General features: G+C 38.0%; 1 protein-coding gene across 6 annotated transcripts in view; it reads left to right on the forward strand.

The window, feature by feature from the left end:
- SLIT3 (slit guidance ligand 3) overlaps nucleotides 1–13,595 on the forward strand; it is a 515,831-nt gene that overhangs the window by 169,501 nt on the left and 332,735 nt on the right. The window contains exon 1 of one of the 6 annotated variants that reach the window (XM_038186523.2): nucleotides 12,580–12,709. The exons of 4 other annotated variants lie outside the window; for them this stretch is intronic. In XM_038186523.2, coding sequence (XP_038042451.1) covers nucleotides 12,630–12,709 — 80 coding nt within the window. In that variant the 5' untranslated portion in view covers nucleotides 12,580–12,629. Of the gene's footprint in view, nucleotides 1–12,579; nucleotides 12,710–13,214; nucleotides 13,358–13,595 lie in introns of those variants that run through there. One more of the 6 variants, XM_072023292.1, reaches the window with a different exon arrangement.

Raw genomic sequence — 13,595 nt, forward strand, 5'->3', positions numbered from 1 at the left:
ATTTGGTTTGTTTTTGCAACACTGCATCAGCCTCATCATTTCCTGTGCAGCCTGCTCTTTAGGTCATCAGCTGGCAAATGCTGTTTATGCAAAACAGCAGTTTAATTTTGTTTCTAGAATATGGATTTTGGAGTAATAGAACAAAAGTTTTTTATTAAATAAATTAACTATTACTAGCAGTATGTAGTCTTTCAGAACTGAAGTACTCCAATTTTTTTTTTTTTGCTATTGTTTTTATAAACACTTATTGCAGCTTTTAATGGTAAGCCATAAGTGCTAAATTGCAAGACATGGTTTATGCTCTGATAATCCCATTAATGAGCCTTTAGAATTGCAGAATCCAATGTTAACATCATGTGTTTGTGTGCAGTTGAAACAGTGTTTTACTTAGAGTTGTAAAGTTGTAATTATTTCCAAGTAAAAATAAAGAAGACTATCTGTGATACTGGGTAACAAAGCCAGAGTCAGCAGAAAGCTCCTGATGTGAACACTCCCACAGTTAAGGCAGATGTGACAAGGTTACCTCAGTCCCATTTCCCTGATTTCAGAAACAATCCTCGCTATCTTGCCAGGAATACAGCTAGAAAACAGGTCCGTTTCTACTCCTGGCCACAGAAGAAAGAAAGAGCAAAAGCCAGCCAGGTGCTTGATTGTGTTGCCAAGGGGGTCACTGTCTCTTCGCGTCCCAAGCCCATCCTGCCGCTGGCCATGGCCATGAGACGTGTTTCAGCTCAAGGAGATTCTCACAGAACTCTGATGTCTGCTTTAGATAGAGTGGAGAAGGAAAGTTAATGCTGAAAGCTATTTGGTGATCTTCTAATCTCACAGAAGTGTTTTTCATAAAACTCTTGTTTCTGGAATCAAATCATTACTTACGAATAAAGCTTTCACTTTAAAGCTCTAATGGATGAGAGAACTTCAAAAACCTGGAGGCTTACGTGTGCCAAGATTGAAAAATAATTTGGTGAATAAGATATGCATTGAAAATCAATACTAAGGCTTTTTCTGAGAGGTCTAGCTAATAACTTTTTGGTCCTGGGTCTGATATGGTACAACTGTGAGGTGATTATTATTGTTTCTGATAAACAATGCACAAAGCAAGTCCCCCTTTGTGGGAATTTGAGGATTCCTAGACCATGATGTCATACCATTGGCAAGATGGAACTGGAAAAGCATCTAGGAGAAATGTTTGCTAGCCATGAGCACAAAGTTATCAGGACTTTCAAATATGTTTTTAATGTGTTATTGAAATTTCTTCTGCACTTTTTCTTCTCTATTTCATTCATAAAGCTTTCTCTGAAATATTGATTGCTTGGCTTTCTGTGCTAATTTTGGTTTTATTTTTCCTGTGTGGAATTAGGTCTAAAAGTGACTTAATCCTCAAAGGCTGCAAGGAATGTTGGATCTGGCACCAAGAAAGAAAAATAGTTGGTTTGCAGTGGGAATGGTATGGAAACCAAATACTTCTAATGCTTCCTAAGAGAAGAAAAATGAGCAGCTGATGCTGATGACTTGCAACTTAACTTTCAAATTTTTATCATAAATAGCTTAATAAAAGTGCTTATGTATTCTTGTCAGCCATTTTGCCATAATTTTTGGCTATTACTGCTATAGTGCATCACCAGATTAGTGACTGCAGAGAAAACAGAGTTTGTCAGGCAATTAAAGCACAGACAAAATTGGGCAATATGTTGCCTCACAATCATGAGTGTGTAAGTGGGCATAACGACAGCAGCATGTCTGTGTAAACCTATGATGCCGCGTTATGCTCTGGATTCACAGCTGCTGCTCTTCCCCTATGGCTGAGCATCGCCGTAACGTGCATACAGGTCTCAGTGCAAAAACCTGCCCAGAGCAATGCAGCAGCACCCCCAGACCTTAGGGATCTGTCTGAGAAAACTGAAGTCCCTAAATTCAAGGAGAGGAAGCTTCATGAAAGGCTCAGCTTCTTGTAACGAGAGCACCAAACTCTTCTAGGCTTCAGCGTAGTTTTTGGCAAAATCCTATCCTGTAAAGATCAGCTACTTTCAAGCTGGGTTGGGGGGAATGTGCTATATTTTCATTTAATTTTCTGCAAAATATAAATGTTGCTTTAGAGAGCTCCTTTAGACAGCATCACAAGTCTTGTGAATTAACGGTTTTATATAAAATTGGACTGGTTGGCTCCCATGTTTTATACAGTTATGATAGGATTTGGTTTGGCTTAAGCATATGTTTGACATTTGTGGTAAATCCAATTGATTGTTACCATTTTTATGGTAGATATCTCAACATATTTTAGACCAAAATTTAATGCTAGTCTGTATACATCCTTTCTAATCTCACTTTTGTACTCATACGATATTATGTGGGTTATGATTAGGGCACTTCCTGAAGCTGGAATGCTTAAAGCCTGTGTGGAAAGAGACCAGTCCCTGCTGTTCTTGTATTATTATTTGGGTTTCTGCACCACTGACTGCATAACGTATTAAGACTTTTTCTTCCAGAATTACATACAATGTTTTGTATTCCTACCAGAAAAGTAATGAAAAGATTTTTTTTCTAAATATGTGAGAAAAATTATTAATGTTTTCCTAGTTAAGTATTGTTATGATATAACTGTCATAGCCTAAAAATGCAGGCAGGGAAGCTAGTACAGATGGGAATAGCAGTTTTTGCTTCAGATATTTTGAACGATAAATGGTTTGTGTTTGTTTGTTTGTTTTTTTTTTCTTTTTTTCTTTTTTTTTTTTTTTTCTTTTCCTATTCGTGTCAGTTACTAAGTGAAATATTGTATTTTCCTGTAGACATGAACTCAATGAAATGTTGTTACAGACCATAATTAAACCTAAAATGTAACAAGTAGGAGCTTGCAGGGTAGTCACTGCACAGTGCAACATGTGATATGTAGGAAGCCTTGTGAGAGACAGCAGGCGGGGGTTTGGGTAGCTCGTTCCCAGCCAGGGAAGGTCTGTTAGGAGGAAGGGAAAGACGTGCATTTTCTGAATTAAAGGTAGGGAAGAGCAATCAAAAAAAAAAAAAGATGTAAAATATGTTTAAAAATAAGATATATGTAAAATATATAAAACCTTGTTTTTTTTAGGAGATGCAGTGCTTACATAAGTGGCTGAACTAGAATGTATATCATGAAGAAATAACTATGAAACACTTCATTTTTTTAAGTAGATAACATTGCAATTTTCTTACACTTTGGTGATAAACTGCTGTCACTTCTGCCAGCTCCTTCTGCTCTTTTCTATAAATTAAGTTATGACATATCCTTTGCCCTAGTCTAGTGACTATTATCCCTATAATATTATCTGTTCTTTTATTGAAAACTGTAGCAGAGGTGCTGGGGATAGGTTGTGGACTGATATAGTGTGTCATTTGTGGTTGAATGGTAAGTGGCTTCACTGTTAAGAAAATCTTCCTAGTTCTTTGATGTTGAGTGATTAAAATCATTAAACAACTACTTACTCTAAGGTCTTTATTTGGGACTTGAGTATTTGAAAGAGACTGTAATTTAATTCAAATGAAAGAGAAGTTCAGATTTTAGATTGTAAGAATAGGCTATGAACAAGGAGGGAAGACTGTCTTACAACTGCTCAGATACATAGTACTTCTATCCCTATATGGCTATCATTCCACTTTTACGTTACCCTCTACCTGGCTTGAGTCCTTTTGCTTTTTTTTGTAGAACTACGTCAGTGTTATATTTTTCAAAACTGTGTTTTTCTAAAGCTTTATTCTGTTTCTTTCTCATAATATGTTTGTGTGTATATTTATGTATTTCCAGTTGTCAAAGCTCATAGTTAGAGCATTATTACAGGCAAAAGCTTAGAAATGAAGAAATTGTCATGTGATGTCCACTAAACTCTTTGTTACATATAGGTTTAACCTGGTAATGTTCCCTGTCTATAATTTACGGAAGTTACAGTAAGATGGCTCTTTGGATTGGTATGAAAGCAGGTAAACATAGGTGTTCAAGGGACTCTGAAGGGCAGCTGAAAAATAATTCATTTGTTAACTGGAATGAGGTAACAAAATATAGATGTCATTGCCAAAAATGAAGATATCAGTCATTCACATTGGAGACAAATGTGGGGAGGTCATTGGGATCAGCCCCGTTTCTCCATTCTTTCTTGTATTGGTGACAGTGTCAATACCAAGATTAGGCCTGAAGTAGAACAATAGCCGCAGTGAGAAACAGAAAAACATATAAAGAAATATAATTTCACAGTACGAAATCAAGTCTGTCTTTAACTAGGTTTGTAACCTAGCAGTGTTAAAGCATGGAGTAGTTATGGGCTGCAACGGCTTTTTGATTGAGAAACCTTTCCCCAAGAGCAAGATGTAGTAACTCGAAGAGAAGCAGGGACAGGGAAGGCTCCAGGGGCCCTGCAGAAAGGCTGAGGTACTGGGCATTTGCTGGTTGAAAATCTGACACTAGTTTGTTCCTGGAAAAGTAAGATTTTTGTATTGACCCTTGTTATATCTGGCTAGAAGCCTTAAGAAGTCCCCTGTTGATGCTGCTCGACTCCAGTATCTTTATGGATCCTTTGATTGATTTGACAGAGAGTTCATAAGCCACAGGACTAAAGCCAGCAGCAAAACACAAGAGTAGGGGGGGGGGGGGGGAAAAAGGGGGGGGGGGGGTGCAGTCAGCATTTCAGTTGCTTGCTTTTTTTCTAGTCGCTGTATGTTCGTGTGTAAATTAGCACGCACTATACACACGATGATGTTGTAAGTCCCCACTGAATGTAAATTCAAGAAGTGATCTTTTTCAAAATTTCCTAAATCATTGTAAAGTGGAACAAAAATTACACCTTTGCTATGGAATGAAATGGTTTCAAGATGATCTGTAGAAAATATTGGATTATGGTTTGGACATTTAATAATTTCTGTAGAAAAATATATGTTATCATTATTTTTCCATCTCCCTTGCCTAGAAGGTGGGTAAGGTTTCCAGCATTTCTTTTCAAGCATTTTATACAATTTAGGAAATTAAATTGCAGAAGAAGAGAGGATTGAAAACTTATGGCCCAGTTCAGTTGGCAGCTCTGCATTTTCATGTGTACTTCACAGTACTAAGCTAATGCTGTCACCCAGGAGTCACTTTTTGTGCATTGATTTTTAAAGCATTGCTGATTGATTTGCACCAGAATCACCAGCTGCAAGAATGTTTGCAAAGAACTGGTGTCATCTCTACTGTATGTTATGGCTTGAGAAGAGACTGGTTGCAAGGAAGTGAGTAGGAGCACAGAGCTGGTTAATGTGGGGGAAGAAATGATCCAAAACTCACTCATGATGGGAAAATATTCCTGTGGTGTCACTTCGTTTTTCCATTGATTTTTGGGCAGTGAAACTCAGCTATTACTAGTTTAGGTTGGGAAGTAAAGTAATTTTGCAAACCTGGGTTATAAAATCTGTGTCCTTCAAAGAGTATTATCAGTCAAAATCCAGCCAGTTGAGTTGACTGAGGTCAATTTCTCTATGTAAGAACAAAGTTCTCTTTTTCTTCTTTTCTTTAGTAAGGTAAAATGTGTTCATTAAGCTTTTAATTCAGTTTTTACCTCATTCTTAGAATTTTTGGGGTGCAAGTATTTTCTCAAGACAAATAAAAAACAACAGATACTTTTCAGTTAATTCTCATGTGAAGTGCCAGATGTTTTAATTAAGTGCAGCCAAGCTGAATCTCTTTTTATGTGAGCTTCAAATCTGTTTTACTTGGCCCAAGTTGATTTTTGGTTTCTTTGTCTCCCAGAATCTCCCAGCTTCATCTATGTGCCTGTCTTGCATATTCTTCCTGGATAGGAGTTTCAGAAGTAACATAGGAACACAGATGGCATTAAAAAATAATGGGACTTGGCTATCAAATCATACAAGGGTCTCTGCCAGTCCTGCCATCTTGTGTTCACTGCATTTGGATGTATTCTCTTCTATGAAATACTGCACTTCTCTGCAACTTAGTGAAACTTTCTTCATCTACTGTCACTTTGTATGGACCTCCCTGTTCTCTCCCGTTAAAAGTGGTGTGAAGAGACTGCTGAGGGCATTGGAGGGACTGCAAATGCAAGTCCGTTTTGTACTATCTTAGCTATATTAAGGTTTCTTATCGTTAATGTAATATGTGTGAACTCTGACTTGTACCACCATGTCTAAAACTGTAGTGACAGTGAGGATGTTATGTGGTAATGCCTGGAATTCTGAGTGAGACTTGATTTTTGAGTCCTTTTTAATCTGAATCTTCTTTCAGTATTTGTTTTTTTTTTGTTTTTTGTTTTTTTTTTTTGTTGTTGTTGTTTTTGTTTTTGTTTTGTTTTGTTTTTTTTTTGTTTTGTTTTGTTGTTTTTTTTTAAGAGCTAGAGAATAAGATCATATGTCTCTGCAAATAAAAATTAACTTTCTCTAGACTTTTTTTTCTTCCATTTACTTCCTGTGTAATACTACCAGACCACAGGAGCATTGAACTGATGGTTCTGTCCAGCTCTGATGGAGCAGTTAATGTGGGACAGTCATTGCTAACACTGCTTCTCTAACTAGGTCTCCAGCGTGAGACATGTTTCAGAGTGGAAAAGTAAGGTCATAGAATCATAGAATATCCTGAGTTGGAAGGGACCCATAAGGATCATCAAGTCCAACTCCTGACACCGCACAGGTCTACCCAAAAGTTCAGACCATGTGACTAAGTGCACAGTCCAATCGCTTCTTAAATTCAGACAGGCTCGGCGCAGTGACCACTTCCCTGGGGAGCCTGTTCCAGTGTGCAACCACCTCTCAGTGAAGAGCCTCTTCCTGATGTCCAGCCTAAACCTCCCCTGCCACAGCTTAATACCGTTCCCACTGGTCCTATCACTGGTGATTACAGAGAATAGGTCACCTGCCTCTCCGCTCCCCCTCGTGAAGAAGTTGTAGACTGCGATGAGGTCCCCCCTCAGCCTCCTCTTCTCCAGGCTGAACAGGCCCAGTGCCCTCAGTCACTCCTCATATGTCTAAGGTGTCAGATGCTTTAAGATTTTTTGTTTATCCTTTTCAGAGTGTGCCTGGTGATATATGTAAAGCAGGAGCAACCACTCCACTCTAATTTTAATGACTGTTATGCAAGAATAGATCAGATCAGAGCAGTGGTTTGTCAAGCCCAATACCATGATTCTGGTTGTGGTCGTGGCAGATGCCTGGAGATAAACATAAAGGGAGAGCAAGAATGCAGAGCCTACAGTCGTGGCCATACCCTGCCTGTCTCCAGCCCCTTGCATGCCAGGCTCCTGGAGATAACAAATGTTTTTATAGCTGTGAGTAGTTCCAAGAGAATTTTGTTCCATTAATTTGACTGGTGTTTGTTTGAATTCATGTGAACTTGTGGCATCTATACCTTTCAGCAAGAATTTCTCACAGCTTTGCCGTGTTTGAGGAACTTTCTGCAGTGTTCATTTTTGCTCTGGCTGCATTTAGCTCATCCCACAGCAGCTACTTTATGAATAGGAAAAAGTAGATGCTCACACCCCCTCAGTCTTTGTGTATCTCTATCTTCTTTTTCATCTAGAATAGTCCTGTTTTTCTTCATCATTCATTGCAGAAGCTCTTTCTTCCCCATCGCCCTTCTTTGAACCTTTCCCAGTTCTACCAGTAGGTTCTTTTCTACTTGTTTTTCAGCTCTTTCTAGGTGAGTGTGCCAGTACTGAAGGCTGCATTGAAAATGGAGAGCATGTTTTGGATCTCGAGAGTAATATAATGACTTGTTGCTTGTGTTCTGTTTCACTCCTAATAAAATCCAACTAATATTTTACTTTTTTTTTTTTTTAGAAGTGCTGTTGAGCTGATGTTTCCATGGCTTTGACTGTTTAATCCTAGAAACCCTCTAGAATTTTAGGTGGATAACCTCCCATCTTGTCAGTATCTTGCTGTTTATTTCATTGACGTTTTCCATAGTCTAATACTGCTTTGGTTTTAGAAAGGTCTTGAACATTCACCCAGCAGAGGGGTGCTGGTCTGACGCCTTCCCTGCAGGGGGAGCACGGATGCACAGAAAGCTCTTTTTTTCCCTGTAGTAGTAGTTTTGGCTTTATCTCTGAATGATCCTTGTATGCTTTGATCCTCCTGTGGTCCTTTAGGCTTTCTGGCAGTGTACTTACTTCTGCTACATGAGTGCATTACTAGCTTTAAGGATTTTTTTGAGTTCTTGTTACTTGTTTTTTTTAATTCACCTAATCAGGTTTTCACACTTAACCTGTTGGAGTTCATGATCCTTCTTATGTCATTTGAACTTTTTGATGTTTTCATAAGATGCTTGCTTTTTTGTTATTATTATTTGTGGTGTCCTTCACCATATTTTTCAGATGTGTAGGCTTTGCTTTGGTCCTTCTAACTTTTTAAGTGACATTTTCTCTGAATCCTCAGTCTTTAAATAGTTTCCATGCTGCTCCTAAGTCTTTTGACTGCCTCTTTGAAATGTTTTTAACAAGTTTTCTTACTTTCTTTCATATTGGTTTTGAAGTTAAACCAAAAATCCACTCTTCTAGGTTCTTGCTGTTCCTACATTAAAAAGGGTTTTGAGTATGCTGTGGTCAATATGGCAGAGCAGTTTGATGCTAGCCCTTCAGCAGGTACCACATGATGCTCAGCATTAAGTGAAGTGCTGTTTTTCTGTTTGACTGTCTGCTCTGTGAAGCTGTTGCTAATCCTACCCTTAGATGTATGCTTTGCAACACCTCCTGACATGACGTTTCCATGGAGGTAATGGAAGGCTCCTGTTACTGTTGTGTTTTCATCCTTTGCAACATTTGTTTTCTTCCTGTATCTACTTACGTGCTTCTATTTATGTGCTTGCTGTTGCTGCCACTGGTTCAGCAATGTCAAATTTATTTATTTATTTACTTATTGTGTGTGTTTTTTTGGTTTTGTTTTTGTGTGTGTGCATTTTTTTTTTAAGTATCCAGAGAAAGCTATATAAGATGAACCCCAGCTGCAACCTCTGACTGCATATTGAGTCAGATATGCTGCATATTAATTGAAGTTAAATTATAGGACACATTCATAGATGGCTACTTTGTAATCTGTACAGTGTTTAGTCAAAAGTATCTATTTTCTCCTCTCCCTAACACAGGAAATAGCAGATATATTTAATTCGTTTCTCAATAGTGATTGCTGCTGTGCTTCTCCGATCTAATTCTACTTTTGTTACATGTCCATGTATGCCAAACTTTGAAAAGTGCTGTCATTGCTCGTCAATCAGCATTATCCAACGCTGCAACTGCCTGTAAGTGTTTCCTGTAACAGTACTCCTCAGCGGTGTCCCGGAGCATAGGAGGGTTTGGGGGCGTCGAATCTCCTTCCTTTTAGGTCTTGTGGGCTGTGGGTGATGTGGCAGCAGGCTGGGTGTGAGCCATTAGGATGTGTAAGAACACTACAGAGAAAGTAATAGAAGGGTGATGTGGGGAAAAAGGAGGGTAGGGAGGGAGATGAATGGAGGAGGGGATAATTTTCCCAGTGTAGGGCTGCCTGTGGTCTGCAGTGCCCCATGTGTGCATTGCGCACGGCAGAGCTCATCCCCAGCACTGGGGAGGCAGAGGTGATTGTCTACCCCACAATATTGTTTAATTGGCACATTATTTGTTGATGCTTCCCCTGGTAATTAATGAAAATATTACATATGTGTAATGCTGTGTATGGATTTTGCTTTTGCTTTGGTAACTTTTTTTTTTTTTTTATGAAAGCCCAGTTTTTGTGGTGCCATATTCTCACTCATGTGGGAGAGCAGTGCTTCACTCTCCCAGAGGAACCAATACCTCCAGTATTTAATAAATAAATAAATAAATAAAAATAGGAAGAAAAAAAAAGTCCTGAGAATATGTCAATAGCTGGAAGACAGGCTTCAGGACTAGCCAGGATAAGAATAAGGCTAGTTATATAAAGAGCTTGGTTTTCTTAAGCAACAGGGGATCATCTTTATAAATGTTATACCTTGCTGAAAAAAAGGTTATTTGAAGACATTATTTGTAACATGATGAAAACAGTCAGGAGAGAAACATTCGTGGAAAAGAGGTGTTTTTGCTTCTGTTACAGAAATGTGCTGCCTTTGATTCCACTTTTCCTTTTCTTTCCCATTAAGAAGAGAGGAATGATAATTTACTTATTTTTCTCTGCTGTCTACAACTCTTCCTAAAGTTGGAGAAACTTCAAGAGGGACAAACTAGGCAACACAGAATCTGAACAGGTTTTCTTCCTTGGACAGATCAAGGAACTGAGGAATGTAATTTGCAATTAAAACCAAAACAAATTTGTACTTGTTGTTCTGTATGAGCTCAGCTTTGTATTTTGTCTTGAAATGTTTACTTAATAATTATAAGAAAATCTACAAATATATTTTCTTATAAAATTAATTTAACTTATTTTAGAAGCAGACGTTTCAGTCCTGTGGTGTAACCTAGACAACCTGACTGGTTACTACCATTGCACTTGCCTGTATTCAGTAAAAATATAAATAGGAGGGAGCAGAACTCTTAGATTGTTTTGCTGATTAATAAAATCCATATCATAAATCTCAAGCACAAGATCAAAGTTGTGTAAGGGGAAAAATAAAATAAAAGACAAGCAAGAAAGAAGCTGAAGAAATGAAACTCATGCTGAAGATGTCTGTACATCTCATTAGTTTTTATAAGATGGAACCATGTTTTATATTTTTGATTTCTTTGCATCAAATTTGTTGCATAAATTATTTTTCTTAACCCCAATAATATGGACAACTGCTAAGCTGTTCTCTAAATGTAAAATATTTTTCTTAGTGATGTGTTTTTTGGGGGCTTTTCTGATGGGTAATTTCATAACGCTGGTAATATAATTTATTTGATCTGCAGAGGTAAAAGCAAGATGAAAAATGTGAAAGAAGAGTTGGTATTTTAATCTTCTTTGCTGCTAGATGCAATTTGCCCTAACTGTGTTTTTATTAAGAACACCTCCAGAAAAGCTATGCTTGGAAAAACTAAATAAATTAATAAAAATCCTAGTAACACATAGTTCCTGGAAGCTCTTCTACTTCCTTAAGCTTCTTTATTCTCATTACTTTTTTTTTTTTAAACAGTTAATTTATGAATTATGTGTAAACTTCAGCACTTTTTGTTCCACCCGTCTAGAGATTTGTGTTACTTTTTTTTTTTTCCCCCACATACACGTATAACTGCTCTTTCTTACCTCACCATCTGAGATCTTTTTCTGAAAAGATATTAGTAAATTTGAAGAGAAGTGCTGTTTCTAGAAGAGCAGTATTCACTTATTTTTAATGGGTTTTGGAAATAGGAACAAATTGTTCATGAGGGCATAGAGGAGCAGTTGGCTGGAGGGAAGGGTATCAGAGGAGAAAAAAAGAAAGGTAGAATTAAACGTGACTTTTTCTTGAGCTGCATGTAGCTATTCCTTGGAAATAATTTGTGTTTTCAATCTTATTAGAATGTCTAATTGATTTAAGAATGAGAAGTATTTAATTACGGATTAATGAAAGGCCCTTTTATATTACAAATGAATGTGCCTTCACGCTAATTTCCTCTGCTTTAAGTCCAACAATGCTGAACTTCTAATTAAAAGTTTGAAATAAGTAAAATAAGTAAATGAATGTCTTCATGACAAAATGTATATCTAAATATGAAACTGTAGACTCTGTACCTTGACCATCCCATTTTAGCAGAGTTAATCTGCTTGTTCTTCTGTGAATTTATGTTGCATCTGGCTTTTCTTTTAACTCCCTGGAGTCAAAAGAAGGGACCTCTTATCGTAGTGATGAAATATTTGTCTTGTTTTGTGGGTATCTTTCTGTAAGTCCAGTTCCCAGTTTAAAAGTTTTACACTGTAGTTTTGCTTTACGTTGTCCTCATTGACCTCCATGCTTATCTCAGAGGGCCATTTGGGAGAACCAAAAATGCTAGCTGTTCCCTCAAACTCTTACACTTCCTTGGTCCCAAGAAAGAGCAACATATGAATCCAATCAACAACACTTACTAACCCTTCATTGATTTCCATTTTGCCAGCCTTTACTTGAGATAGATACTGCCAATTGCTTTTATTGTCTCATTTACTCTGCTGGGCCAGCTCAAGTCAGATTTTCAATCACACATCTCTTCTGTTGTCTCCCACCTGTCTTTCTCTTTATTTGACATTGAACAGCAGTGGGAATTTGAGTTCCAGTGAATCCTATATCACTGAGAAGGAATTTCAAAAGATTTTTTTTTTTTTTTTTATAGTTGAAGGAGCATTCCTCAGCATGTGAACTATCATTGTATATATGCGTAAGCACTGTTTGCAGCCTTGGTCTTCATAGGTCCCTGGAGGAATATAAGTAAACCTCAGCAAGCTCATTAGTTAATTCTCTCCATACTAGCATGTATTTCCCTGCCCCCTTCTCTCCCTCTGGTTGGTAGGGAAACCCCTAAGATCTGACAGTGAACTTTTGGTCTCAATAAAGCAGTTATACAGGGTTAGGGTGGAATTTCTATGAACTTCACTAAGAGGGGGAAAATGTGGAAAATGCTTCCTCCAAGCAAAATATGAACAAAATGTTGTGATTCATTAAGCTCCTTCCTATTTGCCTGCAAGCAAGAGCCTTACAGTTATTCAGCTGAATAGTGCGTGGCCCTCAGGGGGCAGAGCCAACAGAAAAAGAGATGGCAATGGTCCAAAGAGCAAAATGCGTGTTTTCAGGAAAATTAGGAAATTTTGCTCCAGGCACATCCCAACTTGAACAGTGAGTTTGTTATATTGGGATTTTATATTACTGTTTACTTTAGTTTTAAATGCGAAACAAACTGCTTTCTAATGCTGCTTGATATCTGGAGGGTGTTCCATAGAGTAAACCATCTGCTTTATTGTTTCGTATGTATTTAAGTTTTGTAGATAAGTGTTTCAAGTTAGGTTGCATGGTCTAAGGACCAGGTACTTTGGCTGGTCTTGGTCTAAGTTTGTATCAGCTTCCTGGTATTGTCATTTCTTTGTCTGTCTCTGAAATACAAAATAACATTGTTTAATGTTAGACATTTGATTTTTTTGTTATCATGTTTGTGCAAATTTGCTAGGAAAATTCAAATACTTAGCTACACCAAGGAGAAAAATTACTGAAAGCCAATGGTGGGAAAACAAGGACGTGCAGTTGAGGTGCTTGCAGGAGAGGGCAGTCGTGTCATGCACAGCATCGCTGGACACCTTCCAGCACTGCCCACGTGGTGCGGTATCTGAGTCCCAGAGCCTGTGCTGCCCTCCGCCTACAGGAGAGGTCTTCATAGGGTTGTGTCCATAATATGCAAGTGGAAACAGAAGCCTAGCAGTTCTCTCTTTTAGCACAAATAAAACCCTTTTAAGGGCAAGATCCACCTGAGGACTTTGTAATTTTACGGAAGTGAGTGGATGTTTTGTCTGTGCTACATGAGTAAATAACTTTAATTCTGGTTGGTATGCTGGACTGATGTTGCATGTTCCTCTTTATTGTAACTTGTTTAAAAGCCCTCACTGACAGAACCTTGTACTTGCTGTTAGCTGGGATCTGGAGCTACCCACAGCTGGGAGTGTTTGGCCTGGGGACACGGCCATTCACAGCCCAGAATAATTCCTGCTCTCTCTTTTCTTGCATTTACTGC

This window comes from Anas platyrhynchos, chromosome 14, assembly GCF_047663525.1.
Source record: "Anas platyrhynchos isolate ZD024472 breed Pekin duck chromosome 14, IASCAAS_PekinDuck_T2T, whole genome shotgun sequence".
Classification (NCBI taxonomy): domain Eukaryota; kingdom Metazoa; phylum Chordata; class Aves; order Anseriformes; family Anatidae; genus Anas; species Anas platyrhynchos.